This window comes from Phacochoerus africanus, chromosome 10 (assembly GCF_016906955.1).
Source record: "Phacochoerus africanus isolate WHEZ1 chromosome 10, ROS_Pafr_v1, whole genome shotgun sequence".
Classification (NCBI taxonomy): domain Eukaryota; kingdom Metazoa; phylum Chordata; class Mammalia; order Artiodactyla; family Suidae; genus Phacochoerus; species Phacochoerus africanus.
In genome coordinates, this window is record NC_062553.1 from 120,336,757 (window position 1) to 120,357,810 (window position 21,054).

At 39.9% G+C, this 21,054-nt stretch overlaps 1 protein-coding gene across 1 annotated transcript; it reads left to right on the top strand.

Moving 5' to 3' along the window:
• The first annotated feature begins 4,503 nt into the window (after window positions 1–4,503).
• On the top strand, window positions 4,504–9,218 carry DDIT4L (DNA damage inducible transcript 4 like). Its single transcript, XM_047799165.1, has 3 exons — window positions 4,504–4,685; window positions 4,988–5,127; window positions 6,983–9,218. Exons 2-3 carry the CDS (start codon window positions 5,037–5,039, stop codon window positions 7,471–7,473), a joined length of 582 nt encoding a protein of 193 aa, XP_047655121.1. The 5' UTR covers window positions 4,504–4,685; window positions 4,988–5,036; the 3' UTR covers window positions 7,474–9,218.
• The last annotated feature ends 11,836 nt before the right edge of the window (window positions 9,219–21,054 follow it).

A 21,054-nucleotide genomic window follows, 5' to 3' on the forward strand; every position in this document is an offset into this window, starting at 1 on the left:
TCAAAGCTTGTGCACCAGTATAGGACACTGGACTGGCACAGGGAGGGGGAACAATGAAGGACCAGTACCTACATGAAAACATATCTTTATTTTCCTCTTATCTTCATGCACATAAGAACTTCAGAGAAATGCTATGTCATTACATATTCTTAAATTTGAGGTTTGCAAAGGTTTTAAGATATATTCCTAGAAATATGTCAAGGACCTACTCCATGTTCTTAAATGACATTCCCTTAAATGTGCACCTGAATTATTATAAACCTTTGCATAATTAAGGAAAAGCATAGACTGTGTATTTAAACAGATGTGCTTTCTTTGTTTAAAAGGACAAAATACACAGCATTGTTTACAAAGAGAAAAAATCATACAACTATTTTAAGAGATAAGTCACTATGGTAACCATTTCTCTGCTTGAATTTAGAGGCACTGCCTTCTGCTACTGGAAGATTCTCTCAGCTTTTAGCGGCAGCAGATATTACATATTATTTTATATTGGACCTTTTTTTGGTCTTCTACTAAGTCTCCACATTACTTAATGGAAACTCCTTTAACCTTCAGTAGAATAACTCATATTTCATATTTAATGATTAAATGGAAATTTTATTGGGTAGAACCTCCTTAAAGACAAATAAAAACAGTGATGGAATATCTCATCCAGAATGTTAACAGAGGGTCATATCTGAACACAATTGCGTGGTTCTACAGTCAATGATTTCAAATGTCTATAAATTTCATCTTTTTCCAGAAAACCATTTTCTAGATTAATAACTTTTCACCCACGTTATTTTCTAACATATCATTGGGAGAATTCCTTCCTGCTCTCTGACACAGTTATGCATGTATTCTAATAAAAAAAAAAAAAAAGTCTTTTCTAATCAGTGGCAAACATTTTCCAGATTTCCTGCAAACAGAGAAGACCCATAATTTTTGTTCTACTCTAGCAATACTTCTCTAACTCCATTTAGTCTCCCATGTTTACTGCACTGAACCAGAAAACTACAATTTCAGAACAGTAACAGCAAAAACAATAACTATCACTCATTAAGTATTTGTTATGTACCAAGCCTAGTTCTAGGACCTCACATATTTGGTTTACAAATTTAGCACAACCAAGGAAAGTCAGAGACAGTATGTACTCAAAGACCTCAGATTTGTTTATAAGAAAAGAGAGAATATTTAACATTGATTACAAGGATTTTTCTTTTAATCCTCATAACAACCCTAGGAGCTTGCCAAGGGACCTTGGATATTGTACAGATCAACTTCCATTGCCTGTAAATCCTCCCTGAATCCACTTTACAGAATAATAAGCACAGTCATTTTTCCTCTGGTATCATAGTTTATGAAATGAAATAAGCAATGCATTGAATGGAACCACATTAATAAGAGCTCAAGAACAACGGCTGCTACTGGATAAAGACAGAAAACTGGCTGGCAAAACGTGTAATAAATATTCAACACTCCAAATCATGAATGCACAAGATACCAGTATTTCCTATATTAATACATTAAAACATCACATTGTCTTTTGTTTTTTTGCAACATCCCTGGTGTTCTGAATTTTCACTTTATGTAAGCCATGATATTATAAATACTACACTTACATAGGATGGATCATGGAACTTAAACATTTGTGTATACATCAGATGAACACATGGCTGCCATTTGTTAATGTTATTTCATCTTTTTTGGAGGAAGGTAGATGAATAAATCATAGTAATAAAAAGCAAGCATGTTTAAGTTAAAGTCCTTGCTTATGATTTTGGTAGTTTGTTATAATACACTGGTGTATCAAAGGGAGTCAAATTATTCAATCAATTAGATTTTCTCTTCATATATAACTATTATTTCCAGTAAATACCCTTACAAACTATTTTTACAATATTAGAAAGCATAATATTAGAAATTTTACAATTTTACATTATTAGAAATGATAAAACAGCAATGAAACATACTTCATCACTGCACCTGATAAACAGCTGAGGTACACCAATGTAATAAACTTTCAGTTGTAAAAAATTAACTGTATCCACAACATTAAAACCTCTAATAGACTAAGTATGTCATCTTGTGACAAGACTATTATGGCACCTAGCTTTTCCTAATTCTGTGTTTCCTTTTGAAAAATCAGCTCTGCTATTTAACAGTGCAAAGATGCAAACCAGTGATAGAAAGGGTTTTTTTGGGGTTTTTTTACCCTTTTAAGTAGATTGAAAAAGGACAATCTCCACTAATTATTCCAGGTACATGTTCTCTATCGGTCATTCCTTATGCCCTATAATTCCGGAAAGCAAGGCCCATTCGGCCAAGAAGAACGATATTGTTCAAAGCCTTTTGTACACAGGCAAATTATTTTCTGCAGTAAATTCCTAAAGGGCTTTGCAAAATTTCAGTTACTCAGGTGAGCCAAGAGCAACTGCAACTTTCTAGAAGGTCCAATAATCTTTCTGGCCCGTTGGGACTGTTTAGTTTCTGAGTTATGCCTAAATACCCTAAGGAAAATGACATGGGTAACTGCTTTACTTCACTTGGTAGAGGTTCAGACCACTCATTTTATTTTATTTTATTTTTTGTTGTTGTTGTTGCTATTTCTTGGGCCACTCCCGCGGCATATGGCGGTTCCCAGGCTAGGGGTTGAATCGGAGCTGTAGCCACTGGCCTACGCCAGAGCCACAGCAACGTCGGATCCGAGCTGTGTCTGCAACCTACACCACAGCTCACGGCAACGCCGGATCGTCAACCCACTGAGCAAGGGCAGGGACTGAACCCGCAACCTCATGGTTCCTAGTTGGATTCGTTAACCACTGCGCCACGACGGCAACTCCAGACCACTCATTTTATTAATGCTAATAACTGTCCCTGGAAGCAGGTAGGGGCAGCCCCATTAGCACAGCCAGATAAGGAGGCTGTGACCTGGCCCCGCCCCCACATTATCAGGCAGCTGCCATCCCTGACCTGACCATCCATGAGTCCTGTATACGCTCACCTCAGAAACTACTTTTTAATTGGCTTAAATGACCTTATTTTCTCCCCTTTTCTCTTCTTGAGATAGAAGTGGAAATCTGCTATCAAAGACCAGCCTATCAGCATCTCTCTCTTTGGCTCCCTGACCTTCAGGCAGTGCAGCTGCCTGAGTGGAGTTAAAAATGGACTGTCAAGCTGGTTTTGATTTCTGTTGCTCTGCCTCCCAGGGTTCTCCTACTGATCTGTTTATCACACCTTCCTCATCCCTTCTGTGGTTGTTTTTCATACTAAGAGTTTTTAGCCTGGACAGCTCAAGGCCCTAGCCTACAGATCCTTGTACACCTAATCCTAAAGGATTGGGAGCCAACACTAGAAACAATCTTCTCCTCCAGGCATCCCCTCCTTCCCTCTCCTGACTCACTGCCGTCTTTGGGAACGTTCCCTCTGACCAGACCATCTCTGACTGGCACACCAAAGCGAGCTGGCACAGGGTGGCTTAGGAACTGTGGAAGAAAACATGCTTGGCTTCTTGCTAACAGGTTGTGTGAGCGTTTTGACACTGCACCACTCCTCTGCCCCTCTGTGCGCTCAAATTCAGGAAGGTGCATCAAGCTTCACAGGGATAATTCTAGCAGGATTTAAACCACCATATCTTCACTGCCCCAAGCCCCCATCAAGCCCACCCAAACCCAAATTCCTCCCCCCAGGGGAGCTGGCCAGGAACTTCTGCCTCTGGGAATGACGACTGCTCCCAGCTATCGGGTGGGTGGTGGAAGCAGCTAAAATCCCACTAATGGTTTTGTTTAGTTTCTTGGCAAACTCCCCTTTATTCAAGCTGCCGGCGCTCTGGAGCCAGGTCTAATTAGAAGAGTACCAGGCTCACCCTTCTCGCAGAGAAAACGCATTAGTCATAGATGAAACAGTACGAAGGGTGCCAGGGGTGCCCCGAAGACCCTTGCTGAAAGGCTGGAGAGCCTTGGGTGAGGAAAAGGCAAGCTGGAGCTGACCTCGGGAGGGAGAGGAGGGGATAGAAACCCTTGGACGAGTTAAGGAGTAGAGATGACTGGGGTAGAGGCCAGAAATAAGCGCGTAAAGGATGCTCATTCAACGTCGAAACAGACATAATCAAAGTGCTCAGTATGACAAAGCAAAGCCTCAAGTCACGCTAACAGACAAAGGCTGAAAGCTTCCCCGCTGCCCGGGACACAACCTCAACAAGGGTATCAGCGGTGCTGAGTGTATGCTTGCACGCTGGCAGAGGGGTCACGCCAAAGAATCCAGGTTGGCCGCAGAGGAAAGAAGCCAGTTTTCGGCGAATCTTGAACCCGGAACTGCACTCACGGTGACCCGTGGCCCACCCAGGAAACAGCAGGTGTTAACCCCACCGCAAACTTATCCTTAACTCTCGGAGGCTAACTTCGGGCGGCTGGAAATGCGTGAGTTGAAAAGCAACCCGACCCCGAAGGGGCGGGGCGCGGGACCCGGGAGGGGCGGTGCAGGTGGGCGGGCCGGGCTGGGCCTATAAAGTGCTCGCTGCCCCAGCAGCGATGCTGCTCAGTGGAGCCGGTGCCGGGTGGGCTGGGGGAGAGCAGGGTGCTGATTGCTGCTCGGGTCTGCAGGTCACTGAGCCCCCTCCCTTGGGGGCTCCTGAGAACGTTGCCTGCCTCTGTTTACCCGCAGCTTCGCCAGCGAGAGCACCGGCCCGGGTGAACTCCCAGCAGGTGAGGCGGGCGGCTGCTGGGTCGAGGGTGGGGGGAGGCAGGGAGTGGGGCTCCGCCGCCGGGCAGAGCTCCGCGGGGCAAGTCGGCTCCAAGTTTTACTAACTTTGAATTCGTTGCAGGTTGTGGCTGTAGTTGGCGTCTCCGTTCCTGGGTTTTTGTGAACCTGAGCTGCAGAGGCCGGTGCCTCCCCTTTGGAAAATGAATGCCTCGGATTGTTCGCGACGGGGACGCTGGGCAATTTAGGAGCCTCTGCACGTCTTGCTTGCTTTTGCAAATCTGTCCTTCTTGTCTCCTTTTTCTAGCGCCCCAGAAAGCCAGTGCTGCCCCGCGAGGGAAACAGAGCCGTTGACCATGGTTGCAACTGGCAGTTTGAGCAGTAAGAACCCAGACAGCATTTCAGAGTTGCTAGACCGTAGCTTCCACCCGGGCAGCCTACTCAATGGTGAGCTTCCTAACCGCCTCTCTTTCCTCCAAAGGTCTCAGCCGCTGGATAGATGGGATTGGCGGGCAGTGCAATGTGGACTGCTTCCTTGAATGTGGGAAGTGCCACAGAATCCGTCTGAAAGAGACTCTCTTCCAAACTTTTAGCTTTGTCTGCCCATGATAGTGAGAAAAAAAGAATAAAAAATAAAATAAAATAAAACACCACAGGCTGCATCAGTCTAGTCTGCAGCTAATAGGCTCTTTGGGATTAAAAGTTATAAAGTCCCTACCCTACATGGTTGTGAAGTTATGGTGGATAATAAGTGTACAATTATATGTGTTCTAACAACTGTATTCACCGCGTAGCCACCACCATAACCCTCTGCCTCCAAAGGCCCATGTACCCATTTGCCATCAATTCCCCACTCTGCCTTTCCCCTATCCCCAGGGATACCTGGGTCTGCTTTTTTGTCACTCTAGATTACTTCTACCTCTAGAGTTTCATATAAATGGATCTCATAATATGTGCTCTTTTGTTTCTGGTTTCTTTCCCACAGCTTAATGATTTTGAGATCCATTCCATGCTGTTGCGTCTATCAGCATATGTTCCTTTTTATTGCTGAGTAGTATTCTGTTGACCTCATTTTTAATGCCAAAAGGGAACTTTAAAACAGCAGTGATGCTAGACAGACTGTCTTCTGCAATTTTAAAACAGCAGATTCTAAATAAACACACCATTCTGCCACCTCAGAGCTGTGGGCATAGACCAAGGGCTTGAGATCTTTGGGCCTTCCTCATTTAGAAGGCAAAGTGGTTGATGATCTACTAGTATACAGGACAGAGTTCTGAAATTCTCTCTCTTTAACAGAGGTAAAACATGGAGCCTTAGAATTTAAAGTGCGTTTGTTTCATTCAGTTATTTAAAACACCCAATGATGTAAGTGTATACGTGATGTGGAGTGAGGAAAACACAGTAGCCAATGAAGGTGCAGTAGGCTTAGGGCGGGGAGCCCACAGGGCATGTGTCTGTGCCCTGCTCAGCTGACTGTGTGTGGTGTGGCATTCTGCCAAGTGGTAGGATTAATTTGGAAGGTAGGTGACCGAATGCAGAGCTATCTCTTTTCCTTTGAGCAAATCTAATTTTGTTTTCCTAGGACTATTTTGTTTTGCTTGGCTACAAAAAAACACCCAGCCAGTTATAAATATCCTTGCGGACCTCAGAGGTCTTTCTCTTTGGACAATTTTTAATCAAAGAGATTGAAGCTAAAGTTGAGCTCTACAGGCCATTCCAGTAAAGACTTCTAAAGGAAAATACAAATTTAACTGATGCTTAATATAGCTCAAGTTCATTTTCAGTTTATCACTAAAGAACGATAGCAAAAATTCTGTATTTTACAATAATAAGTGCATGGATTCTTCGAGTTAGAAGGTAGTAATCCTCGGTCAAGAAAAATTAACCTTTTTATTCTGCAACAAGTGCAAAGGTTCAGTAAAACAAAATTAGAGAACCCCCATAAGCAAGTCAGGGAGCAAGAAAGGAGAGAAAATCACTAGTATTCTGAGGTAACCATAAATAGATTTGTGCTGTGTAGTTGTTAAGATTGTGTGTGTGCACACATACAAATTTATTTTAAAATCGTTATAGCCTATCTACTCTATCAAGACCTTTATTCCAGAGGTGAACTTGTAGTCCAGGGTCAGATGACTTGCTATATTACCCAGCTGGTTACCAGCAAAGTGAGAGCAGCTGACTTCCGAACAAATATTAAAAACAAGTCGATGTGACAGACAGAAATAACCGGTGGTGCTGTATCTTGGTGGGTTTCCCTGCTTCCGGATTTTTTTTTTTAAGCTTAAATTTCCATTTTCGACAGATTTTGATTACTGGGATTACGTTGTCCCTGAACCCAACCTCAACGAGGTCGTATTTGAGGAGACGACTTGCCAGAGTTTAGTTCAAATGCTGGAGAAGTGTCTGTCCAAATCTAAGCACACCAAACTCGGTTGCTCTAAAGTCCTTGTTCCTGAGAAACTGACCCAGAGGATCGCTCAAGACGTCCTGCGGCTTTCCTCCACGGAACCCTGTGGCCTGCGTGGCTGCGTCATACACGTGAACTTGGAAGTTGAAAATGTATGTAAAAAGCTGGATAGGATTGTGTGTGATCCTAGCGTGGTGCCCACCTTCGAGCTTACGCTTGTGTTTAAGCAGGAGACCTGCTCGTGGACGAGCTTCAGGGATTTTTTCTTTAGTAGAGGTCGCTTCTCCTCTGGCCTCGGGCGAACTCTGATCCTGAGTTCAGGATTCCGACTGGTTAAGAAAAAGCTTTACTCGTTGATTGGAACAACAGTCATTGAAGAGTGCTAAAAGGGAAGTCCTTCTAAGGGAGCTTTTTAATGATTGGGTAATAAAACTTTGCAGCCGCTCAGCTGAAGTTGTAGTTCGCCCTGCCTGCTCTTGGCAAGAAACCCCAAATTGAGTTCACCTTCCTTGTGTTTCATATTCCCAGCCACCCCAACTGAAGAGCTTATTTGGGGGGCTTCTGAGAAATGAGGCCTTCACTGTCTGCATTTATCACAATTTTTACGAAGTGGAATGGAATAAGGAAGGAAAAGAAACAATCCACTTGGTTTTTTGACTGAAAGTTTTCCAGGTAGTCTTGCTAATAGACTGTATAAACCCACTTTGCCTAGTTGGATTTTCATATGGCCTTTTTTTCTTTTTCCTGCAAGTTTTCAGAGTGATCCTTTCAATCACAGAATCTTAACTGAATGATGCTTAACCCATCAAAACTTCCACAAGCCTATAGCACCAATGTCCTGCCCCTACTCAAATCTGAAGAATGCTCATACAGGAAGGGAGAATTATGTGGGTGAGCTTAATGAAAATTCACCCCATGCAAAAGTGAATTAGAAATATCACAGCAAGAACAGAATTCTGTTTCTTGCATCCTCTCCACTCTTTTTTAACAAAAAGGTGGCAAACTCTTGAGCAACCAATTAGATAACCACAGTATTGCTTTAAATAACCTTACAGTACAGTATAAGCTCAGCTTTTCTAGTTCATAAGTATTGAATTTTATCTTTAAATTAGAAAGGAGGGAAAAAGCTTATTTTTTTTGCACGCAGTTGATTACTCTTCTGTTGAGTGAGTGGTGAATGTATACAAGGATGGGCTGAGTTCGATTCCTTTCTCATTCACTTGATATTCTAGCTTCTTTTCACAATTACACACGCTTACTCTCAGATGAACCATCTCACCATGTCAGTGTTACTTCATCCTTGGCCTCTCCTGGGCACTGAAGGCTCTCTCCTTAACCTGAATCTTCAAAGGTGATAGCTGCACACTACCACTTTTCATTTTTAAGTGGGCCTCTTTACGAAGTCTCCTCTGGCTGTGGATGTCTGGTTTATAGTACAGACTAACTAGAAAATGAAACTCATGACTAGATAACCAATGCCCACACTCAGCTTTCTTCATCCCTGAATACCTGTCCCTAGGGAACAATAAAGGCCTAATTTTTTTCTTATTCCAACTAACTAGATCTTTACCCTTTTTATGAAATGAGAGAACAGAGCCTTCACGTTACCCTGTTGATGTGGCAAGGGCTTCACATCCTTGCTGTAGGTCAGCAAGGAGCTTATTCAGGTCTCCTGCCCAAGCTGTTAGCATTACTTTACATGAGGCCAAGGTTGTAGGGACCATGGCTTCATCCTGGTGTAATTCAAAAGCAGGTATGATCCTATTCCTGACCCCACAAATGACCTAAAATTCTACTATTCAAATCAGAAAGTGTTCTAACAAATTGAACTCTTCAAATGCTTGGAAAGATACCCAAAGCTAATCTTATAGGACTGGGCCAGGATAAGTCAAGCTTGTTTTTGCGTGTCTGTTATTGTCTAGGGCTCTGAAGGTCACTGTGATTCTGTGGCGAGGTGTCTCTGGCATGGATATAGAACTGTCGTCCTTTCCCCACTAACAGTTGTCTTTGACTCTCTTGTCTTTTATTCTCACAAAATAGTAATGGCTTATAGAGACTCTTAAATTAATATTCCTGTTAAAGGAAATTAAAGTTTGTCTATTTTTGACAATAAAGCATCATATATTTTTAATTCTCTTGTTCTCTTTGTCTTTTCTGAGTTTATGCAATGATTTCCCTAAAATATATTTGGCAACATTTGAAGGAAGATGACAGAACAATATTTATCTCCTTTTGACAAAGGCTTTTGCATCCTTCATTGTAATATTCCAACTGTACTTACTGCATGTGTTTATGTATCAATAGTCATTTGTTTCATAATTTTACAAATACAATACTTTTTATAGGAAGACGTTAGTAATTTGAGCTTCTTAGGCAATTGCCTTTTAAAAGAACTCATGTGTAAAGCTGTTTCTATAATTTTCCTAATGACCAAATACAAATGCATTGAATCGTAAGATCAGTACACATTTTTATTTTTGCCAGAATATTCTATTAGAGCAACATTTTTTTTTTTTCGTCTTTCTGCCATTTCTTGGGCCGCTCCCGCGACATATGGAGGTTCCCAGGCTAGGGGTCGAATCGGAGCTGTGGCCGCTGGCCTACACCATAGCCACAGCAATTGGGACCCGAGCCACGCCTGCAACCTACACCACAGCTCACAGCAATGCCAGATCCTTAACCCACTGAGCAAGGCCAGGGATCGAACCTGAAACCTCGTGGTTCTTAGTCGGATTCGTTAACCACTAAGCCAAGACAGGAACTCCACAACATATCTTTCTAGTTCCACAATTAGTCATCAATTAGAATTTTTAGTCTTGTCCACTATCTTTTCTTTCCCCCCAGTTTTTGTAATTAGCTCAGATTTTCTCACACTACGTAACCTACATTTAATAAGACCGGCTAAGTTTAGGCACTGTTGTAGATGATTTACATAAACTATCTCATTACTCCTCATAACAGCCCTATAAAATGTGACCACTCCTATCTCCATTTTATGGATAAATAACCAAACACAGAGAGGTTAAGTAACTTTCCCAAAATCACCATGTTATGAAGGAGAGCCAGAGAATAAAAACCAAGATGACGCCAAAAGATGTGCTTATCATGCTGCCTCCAAATGCACGATGCAGCACAGAGACCTTAACCACATCACCAAAAGACTGTAAAAACAATGTCAGGAATATTTGCCCCTAAGCTCAAAAAAAGAATTCTTGGAGTTCCCGTCGTGGCGCAGTGGTTAACGAATCCGACTAGAAACCATGAGGTTGCGGGTTCGGTCCCTGCCCTTGCTCAGTGGGTTAACGATCCAGCGTTGCCGTGAGCTGTGGTGTAGGTTGCAGACGCAGCTCGGATCCTGCGTTGCTGTGGCTCTGGCGTAGGCTGGTGGCCACAGCTCCGATTAGACCCCTAGCCTGGGAACCTCCATATGCCGCAGGAGCAGCCCAAGAAATAGCAAAAAAAAAAAAAAAGAATTCTTAAAGTAGTTTATTTTCAGGTAGAAAAAAAATGAAGAAAGTGTTGACAGTATTCATTATTCATTGGAGGAGGGCTGTGCTTCGAATAAAAAACCTTCCAAATATTTAAAGAGCATGCATTTCAGTTCTGGCACTTTCACACCTATCTTTTGCACTGACCTGGTTACTTTCTCATGTACCTTCAAAAAAGGTATGATCTGTTCCCTATCTCAACGGAGAATAAGCTGTTAGCTAAAGTGTGTGATGGCCTCCTGAAAGATCAAATGTCTTTTCTTATTAGTAGAAAGATAGTAATAATTTTATAGTAATGGATTCTATATCCTGAATCTGTTTTGCCAGTGACATAACTTATATCCTCATGGAGTCAGCTTCAAAATGCACTATTTCCAGTTTTCCCTTTTGTGGAAGGATGGGACCTTTCCCATAGTGGAAGGATACACAAATATAAAAGTCTTAAGTCCATTACACTCCTGTCTCAATTGTCTATACTGGTTTAAATAAGAGATAATAAAAACAAAAAGTCCAAGGCAGCTTGGTGGCAGATGAGGAGGGAGAGATACATGGTGACGGGCTGGGAGGAAGATCATGCAGATGGTCACAATCCCAGACTCCTGCCTAGACTCTGCCACTGATTATAGACTCACAACACTCCACTGGGTCCTGTGGCACCCGACACAGACAAGCGATGAGAGAGACTGTGAAGGATCTCGTGGGAAACTCGGGGGCCAGGGTGGAAATGATGTACGTAACTTCTGTCTACATCCTCTACAGAACTCAGTCACACGAGCCCACTCGATCACAAGAAAGGCTGGAATGAATATGTGGTAGCAACGGGTGCCCAGAAGGAAATGGACCCGAAGATCTGAAAACACAGTTTCTGCCACGCAGGGAGAGACTAGTCTATGAAACAACAGCGAGCCCAGACACAGACCCATACATAGGTAAATGAAAGGTGATTTATAGCAGATTTGGCACTTTAGATCAACGAGTAAATAAATGATGGTGTTTTCAGTCACTGGAGCTATAATAATTGTTCATCTACCTAAAAAATGAAATTGGATGCACACACAGCAAGCATGAAAGTCAATTCCAGGTTGATTAAAGACTTAAATGTGAAAGGGAAACTTTTAGATGACAAAGTAATTTTTATGATTCTGAAGTAAAGATTTCTTAAGACCCAAAGAAACTACTAACACTTTTTGTCCATAACACTATAAAGAGAATAAAAATACAAGCCATGAACTAAAAGTATCTTCCATACAAATAACTGAAAAAGAGTTAGTAGCAGAACAGATGCTGACTCACAGACATTGAAAGACTTATGGTCTCTGGAGGAGACAGTTTGGGGGGTGGGGGGAATGTGCTTGTGTTGTAGGATGGAAATCCTGTGAAATTGGATTGTTACGATCATTATACAACTACAGATGTGATGAACTCATTTGAGTAATAAAAAATATTAAAAAAAGAAAAAAAGTAATTAAAACATGTTAAGAATTATTTCGAAGCAATTAGAAAAACATAAACTGCTCAAAAAAAAATACATGGGCAAAAGCTTGAAAAGGCACTCTACAGAAAGGGAAATCCATATGGTGATAAACATAAGGAAGATGCTCAATCTAATTAGTAACCAGGGAAACTGAAATTAAAAGCACAGCAAGACCCCAATGTATACACATCCGTATTGGTTTTTAAAGGTAGGGATTAAAATCTGAAAATTCTAAATCCTGGTGAGGATACAGGAAAGAAAAAAAAAAATTTCAACATGCTGACATGTGTATCCATGCAGCCTGGCCTTATTGTGTAAAGCGGAAGATAAACATATTTTATGAGTTAGCCATTTTATTTTTAGTTAGCAAAACTAGATCACTGTTCTTCAAAAATTTTTGTTTCACATCTAAAAGAATTTTGTAAAAGTACACCCCCTCCCATTTTTTAAATTGCCAGCCCAAATTTTCATGTTAAGTTTAAAAAGTTGCAAATAATATATGTTTCAAAATGTGGTGAATATGATCTTTTTAAATGAAATAATTACATCACCTTGATAAATGTTTCCAAGGGACTGTAAATAGCAATTTAAAACTCACCAACTATTTAGAAAACACTAAATTAGGGACTTGAACAGAGTAAAAGTTTTCAGTGTTACTTTGTATTTTTCCCTTCATCTTCTTAAAGTCTACTTTTTAAACTGAATTTTAAAATATATTTTAAAATATTTAAATTTTAAATATTCATACAGTTATTTTTTTTAGCCTCAATCCTTTAAGAATTTTATCTTTCACTATTTAGGAAAAAAGAACAGAAACATTGATGAAACACTAAGAAACATTAAGAAAACACTTTTAAAATAAGTAAATGAAAACATAAAAACCAGCTTTTCTGACAAAAATGACTTGGCCTTCTCTCAATAAAAAGAATATACCTTCATTTAATGTAACAAAAATCTAATGATATGAGACTCAAAATAACACATCTATATATACATTTCATAAAGGATAAGCAAAATAGGTTTTGCAAATACAAACAAAATTGGAGGGGTCATTAGTAATCTCAAGTATGACAGATTTCAAAATAAAAACTAGATTATATAACAAAGTGATTTAACATAAATATATATTACAATAAAAACAAATTTATATAAATCCTTATGTATAAAACTACAGGTCAATATATTCAAGTCAATCAATGAAGAATATATCAAAACCTTTACTTTGAGCTTCTGTCATCACTAGAAGTCAGTGACAGGTAAGTAGATGAAAATTCATTGAGTACAGTTGTACTTTTTTTTGATTCCACATATAAGTGATATCATATGATATCTGTCTGACTTACTTTACTTGGTATTGATAAACTTTAGGTTCAGCCATTCTCAGCATTAATTTCATTCTATGGCTGAGTAATATTTCATTATATCACATTTTCTTTATCCATTCTTTGCATCCACTCTTTTTATGGCTGAGTAATGTTCTGCTGTGTATATTTTTTTAATGATTTTTATTTTTTCCACTATAGCTGGTTTATGGTGTCCTGTAAATTTTCTAATGTATAGCAAAATCACCTAGTCACACATACATGTATACATTTTTTTTCTCACATTATCCTCCATCATGCTCCATCATAAGTGACTAGATATAGTTCCCAGTGCTATACAGCAGGATCTCACTGCTTATCCATTCCAAAGGCAATAATTACATCTATTAACCCCAGACTCCCAGTCCATCTCACTCCCTCACCCTCCCCTTGGCAAGCACAAGTCTGTTCTCCAAGGCCATGAGTTTCTTTCCGTGGAAAGGTTCATTGTGTTATATATTAGTTTCCAGATATAAGTGGTATCAAATGGTATTTGGCTTTGTCTTTCCGACTTCCTTCACTTAGTATGAGAGTCTCTAGTTGCATCCATGATGCTGTAAATGGCATTATTTTGTTCTTTTTATGGGTGAGTAATATTCCATTGTGTATCTATACCACATCTTCTTTATCCAGTCACCTCTCAGTGGATATTTAGGTTGTTTCCATGTCTTGGCTATTGCAAATAGTGCTGCAATGAACACTGAGGTGCATATATCTTTTCAAATTACAGTTTTCTCCAACTGTATGCCCAGGAATGGGCTTGCAGGATCAGACAGTAACTCAATTTTCATTTTTTAAGGAAGCTCCATAGTGTTCAGTGGCTGTACCAATTTACATTTCCATCAACAATGTAGGAGGGTTCTTTTTCTCCACAACCTCTCCAATGTTTATTATTCATAGATTTTTTTGACAATGGCCATTCTGATTGGAGTGCCGGAGTGAGGCGATAGCTCATTGTATTTTGCGTTTCTCTAATAAATTAGCAATGTTGAACATTTTTTCATATACCTGTTGGCCATCTGGATGTCTTCTTTGGAGAAATGTCTATTTAGATCTTCTGCCCATTTTTCAATTGGGTTATTTATTTGTTCTTGACATTGAGCTGTATGAGCTATCTGTATACTTTAGAAATTAATCCCTTGTTGGTCACATCATTTGCAAATATTTTCTTCTTTTCCATAGGTTGTCTTTTTGTTTTTTATGGTTTCCTTTTCTGCGCAAATGCTTTTAATTTTAATTAGGCCCCATTTGTTTATTTTTGTTTTTATTTCCATTACTCTAAGAGATAGATCCAAAAAGATATTGTTGCAATTAATGTCAAAGAGTGTTCTGCCTATGTTTTCTTCAAGGAGTTTTATAGAATCTGGTCCTAAATTTAAGTCTTTAATCCATTTTGAATTTATTTTTGGGTATGGTATTGGAGAATGTTCTAATTTCATTCTTTTACATGTAGTTGTTCAGTTTTCCCAGGACTGATTATTGAAGAGACTCTCTTTTCTTCATTTCATATTCTTGGTAAGTCAACTGAATGGACTACAACTTAGTCATCAAAAGTGATCATTATACAATGATCATTCATTGTAACAAGAAAAAAGTTTGTAATAAAAGAGCACAAAAACTGAATAAAATTCCAAGGTAAAAGTGAAAAAAGAGAATCATTTCACTAAGAGATAATATTATTATTTTTGCTTAAGAGTATTTAGATAATTCAAAGACTAAATATTTAGTGCGGTTTTGATTATTGTGTACTACTATTATTTATAAAGTCAAATCAATCAAAAATTAACATTTAAAGCTTTATGGTGACAGGACTTTTTAAAATATACTTTAAATTTATCATCTTGTTTTTAATTATTCCCATTGGTAAGATTTTATTCCCATATTGTTGACATCGAAGGACTAAAGGCCATCTGATTTGCAAAAGAACTTGCTACCTAGATGTAATAGTTTTCTCAGGCTACCAAAACAAATACCACGGACTTGGGTGGCTTAAGCAATAGAAATTTTGAGGCTAGAAGTGTAAGATCAAGGTGCTGGTGGTGCTGCTTTCTTCTGAAGCTTCTTTCCTTGCCTTGTAAATGGCAGCCTTCTCCTTCGGTCTTCCCATCATCTTCCCTCTGTGTTGTCCGTATCGAAATCTCCTCTTCTTTTAAGGACACTTGTCATACTGGATTAGGACTCCTGAAGACCTCATTTTAACTTAATCATCTCTCTATTAACTGTACCTCCAAATATAGTCACATGCTAAAGTACAGACATTAGGACTTCAAGATATGAATGAAGGGGGTACACAATTCAGTTCCTAACACCAGACATTCAAATAGTTAGCTTTCTCAAAAGTGTCCTAGAGCAATAATTCAAGCTGCCTTTTATTTGGTACTCTAGAGGTATTTATACTCCTGATATGAGCATTAGAGTAAAAGGGGCCAATAGTGAGAGGCATGTCTTCTGTGAAGTGGGGAAAAGGATTTTTACAGGGCAAATGACCAAGTAAGGCCTGTATCTCAGGTAAGTTCGGGGAGATCAATTTTTGGAAACAGTGTACACAGAAGCAAAGGGTTTGGAAATTGATCCTGTTAAAATTATGTGTGTTCCACATACCTTGGGGAAAACATTTGTACACCCCCATACTCATTTCCCAGTTTTCAGACTACTGCCTTGGACTTTTGCACTCACGTGCCAGGAGGCTGACAGTTCAGCATCACGCTATTTAAGAGTAGTGTGGGGGAGTTCCCGTCGTGGCGCAGTGGTTAACGAATCCGACTAGGAACCATGAGGTTGCGGGTTCAGTCCCTGCCCTTGCTCAGTGAGTTGACGATCCGGCGTTGCCGTGAGCTGTGGTGTAGGTTGCAGACACAGCTCGGATCCCGCGTTGCTGTGGCTCTGGCGTAGGCCGGTGGCTACAGCTCCAATTTGACCCCTAGCCTGGGAACCTCCATATGCCACGGGAGCGGCCCAAGAAATAGCAAAAAGACAAAAAAAAAAAAAAAAGAGTAGTGTGGGAACAACACAAACGTCCACCAGTTGTAGAGTGGATAAAGGAATTGTGCTATAATCATAAGCAGAATGCTCAACAATAAAAGTAAGTGGAATTTAAACTACAAAGGACCTGGATGAATCCTTAGGACATAATATTGAATACAAAAAGTCATAAGAGAATAGACTATTTGTATATTCATGTAATGATTGATACCAGCATATGCCCTTTACCTATTTAAAAAATCCAAGGATTTATAAGAACAAATTTTAGCATAGTGAATACATCTTAAGGGATAGGAAAGTACGTGAAAATAATGAGGGGCTAATAGAAAACATCAAAGGTGATAGTAGTGGAGTTCCTGTTGTGGCTCAGCAGAAACAAAACCAACTGGTATCCATGAGGACATGCATTTGATCCTTGGCCTCGACTCAGTGGGTTGGGGATCTGGTGTTGCCTTGAGCTGCGTATAGGTCACAGATGTGGCTTGGATCTAGCATTACTGTAGCTATGGCTCCAATTAACCCCTAGCCTAGGAACTTCCATATGCTGTGGACGCGCCTGTGAAAAAAAAAGAAAAAAAAAGGTGACAGTAGTCTTATTTTAAATGTAGGGATAACATGTATATATTGGTGAATTCTGACTTCTTACATGCTTTACATGTATTTTATAAATCTCTTTTTGTACTTAATAAATAAAATATTTTACAATTTTTAAAGCTTTTAAAGGTTTGGGGCAATTTAGAAATTTAAGCAAAGCTCAAACTGTCTCTACTTTTAAAAACTTTCTATACTTATTAGTTGCACTAGACTAACTCTAAGATATATTAAAATCTAGTATTTATTTGGGTCACTAATTTTTCCTAGTATAAATATTCTGCACTAACTGCAACAATTATTATAGCTAGCTTTCAATTATTCTCACCAAAGAGGGTAACCATGGACTAAGTAATGAAAAACAGCATAAAATGAAAGAATCATTACCATTTAGCCATGGGGTACAAATTATTAATCTTGTGACACATTTACTTTTGCAAAGAATAATATAAAATTATGTTTATTGCCTTAACACACAATATGTGAAAAATTATGACGGCGCATCCTGAGAAATGTGGACTATTCAAAGAGGCTGCTGAGGAGCCTGACCGTATGAATAACTAAGTTTTGATCTTATTTTTAGAACTGATAATTAGATAAAGTTATTTACATAGCAATATTAATTAATGATTTGCAAACATAAAAAAAAAATTTCTTCAATCCAGTCAAAATATACTGAAGGAAATGCAAACACAGACAAATCTCCAATCAAAAACTAAATTACAGCTCAAATGGACTTTGCTGGGAAAGAACGAGGGACTTTTTTAAACCTGTTTCAAGGCTAAAACTCAGACTAAAGCCATTTGGAGGGAGTATAAAACACCATTTTGCAATGTTCCATCAGCAATACCACAAAGATCTGGAGTCAACTGTTACTGTGTTTCCGAGAATTCTCTAAGTAGCTACCACATAAGTCAGAGAGAACTTGCAGTAATAGGCACCGTGGAGTATGAAAGAGGTATTAGCAGTTGCACTACAGACAAGTTGTAACATGAAGCAAAGAACTCCAAAGGCTCTTAAGATTTGCTCTACTTTGGAGGCAACATATTGGCTTGCCACAGTTTCATGATTATTCTAGAAGGCATAAGAATCCTGGGATAAAGACAAAGGATTTTACTACTCAAGCCACAAGAGCATAAACATATTTGCCTCAGTCTCCTTATGCCCGACAAGACCCCTAGGAGCAATGGGCTTGGACCCAATGGATGCCTAGGGGATGTGTTACAGAAGTGGAACCCTGAGCTGAGGGAACCCAAGTCTTTTATAATGGGCATGCCTGCCTTTTGCTCCAGAGGAAGATACTACTTATCTTCCACTACTGATCACTGTACAAACATCCTTGAAAAGATAGTTCAGACCAAAAGGCAATCACTGCCTCATGTGTAAGACATGCAGAGACATGAGCAACTCACAGAGAATTGTCTCCCACCTGCCAGTGTTAAGACCTGAGCCTCCCACTTGTCATTAAAAACAAAGCACAATAAACAAATGACTTTTATTCCCTGTTTACAACATATATACCCAATAATATAGCCTCAAAATATTGAGTGCAAAGTGCAAAATATTGAGTGCAATTTATAATAAAATTATAAATTGAACAATTTACAATCATAGTGAATAATGTTAATATATTTCTCTCAACAACTGAGAGATCAATCCAAGAGAGAAGTGAAAGACTGACACAATATTTACTGTATTTAGTAACAATGAAACTACAAAGCCCAACTTATCAATACACATTACTTCCATGTCTATAGCAAATCTATCCCCAATCAGCCACATTTTATAACACATAGCAAATATTAAATTAACAAAGACTATTCTGTGAAATAAATAGTAAAAACATGAAAACAGCCACAAAAATCCCTATACATTTGGAAATTTAAATACAAACACCCAAATGCAAATATACTAATTTGTAAATAATTCATCAGTCAAAATAATTTTAAAAACTTCGAATTCAATGATAATGAAATTGTCACCTAGTAAACATCTAGGAAGCAGTTAAGACTGTATATAAGGAGTTCCTGTCATGGTTCAGCGGAAACAAATCCAACAAGGAACCATGAGGTTGCAGGTTCCATCCCTGGCCTCACTCAGTGGGTTAAGGATCTAGCATTGCCATGAGCTGCGGTGTAGGTTGCTGACACGGTTCAGATCTGCTATTGCTGTGGCTGTGGCATAGGCCAGAGGCTACAGGTCCGATTAGACCCCTAGCCTGGGAACCTCCACACGCCGCGGATGTGGCCCTAAAAAGACAAAAAAGGAGTTCCCGTCGTGGCGCAGTGGTTAACGAATCTGACTAGGAACCATGAGGTTGCGGGTTCGATCCCTGGCCTTGCTCAGTGGGTTAAGGATCTGGCGTTGCCGTGAGCTGTGGTGTAGGTTGCAGACGTGGCTCAGATCCTGCGTTGCTGTGGCTCTGGCGTAGTCTGGTGGCTACAGCTCCAATTCGACCCCTAGCCTGGGAACCTCCATATGCCACGGAAGTGGCCCTAGAAAAGACAAAAAAAAAAAAGACTGTATATAAAAAACATAAAGCCTTAAATATTTATAAGAGAAAAGAAAATAAATAAAAATTATTTTTTGAAAGGAATGAGATCTGAGAAAGCTATACAGGAACATCTCTAATGAATTGCTCATCAAAAAACCAAAGATTAATAATATCAGTTTGAAAATTATTGACACCTAGTACACAGTTATTTTATAGTTCTCTACATTTTTCTTTGTGCTTAAATATTTTACACACTTTTTAAAAAGGATCGATATTTGCAAGAGGATTATCTCAAGGAAGAATGTTGCCCATAGAAAGAATGTGGCAACAACTGAAATTTTGAAATCATTCTGAGCAACTTGAAGACAGACTTGCATTTCTATCTTTGTCGATATTCAGGAACTATGAGTTAAAGAGATTAGAAAAAGGTCAATATGGCTCAGCATGCAGAGGCCTTAGGGATACGACACTAAGATGAGCGGTTTCTACATGGTTGAGCTACTTCATGCTTGTACGTGGTGAGGTCCTGTTATAATGTAGAATTCAGGGGAAATCAATCAGAAAGCATTGTATAGAATGATTTAGGAATGATAAAGAGTCATGAGGCAGGAGATCAGTGAAGAACCAATCGAAATAGCCTAGGCAGGAGGGAAGAACAGTCCAGATAAGAAATAATTTACGTCTCTTAAACACAATAATGACGATGATGATCATTAGTTCAAAAGTCATTACAAGGGAAAATGTTCTGGTTTTGGTGGCTAAGTATAAGGAAGAGAAAAAGGGGGCATCCATAAACTTCTGATGTTCAGGGTTTGCTGCTGCTTGTCTAATGTAGAAGGCAATACCATCACCCAGAACAGCTAGTAAGAGAATTTATGGGAGCTTCCTCAAGAGAAGATGACCATGGGCCTTACATCTGGCATCATTTCTGCTTTTATAACTGCTTTAGGTGGGGTTCCCGAAATTGACTCCGAGATGGGGACTGTCAAGCAGGAAGTGAATGCCCTTTGATCATCAGCCCTGACAGAGAGAAGGAAGTAAAACTGACCGAGCAAAGGAGACCATGCAACTGTTGATGCAGCCTCACAAAAATGCCCCCTCACCGGACCTCCCAGGGAACTCCCAGGGTAGGAGGTCCTTCAGTCATTTCCCAAGGCCATGGGGTTTGCTTTATCCGCACCCTCTCTGACCAGGCTTTAGAAAAAGGCTGCGAGGACAGTGTGGGTGGCTTTGGACGAGGCAGCATTCTTCAGCTGAGGCAATCCTCAGGTGCTGACATTCCCAACAGTCTAGGAGATGCTGACCTCAGCTTGCAGAGGGGCGGTGAGTGACACACTACAGCACCTACCCCTGTCCTTTGCTCGTGCCACCCAGATCCACTTGTGTCATATAATAAATTCTGAGCCCAGCTCGTGCAGGATTCAGTTTAGTCTCTTTTTCCAGGGAAACTGACAGAGGAAGGTGAGTGGGACCAACGACAACCCTGCCACTGCAGGTGGTCTCAAAGTCATGGGTGGGGGGAGCATCATGCCCTTACCTGCCACCATTCTAGATTCCCCACTTCCTCTGTTTTCACC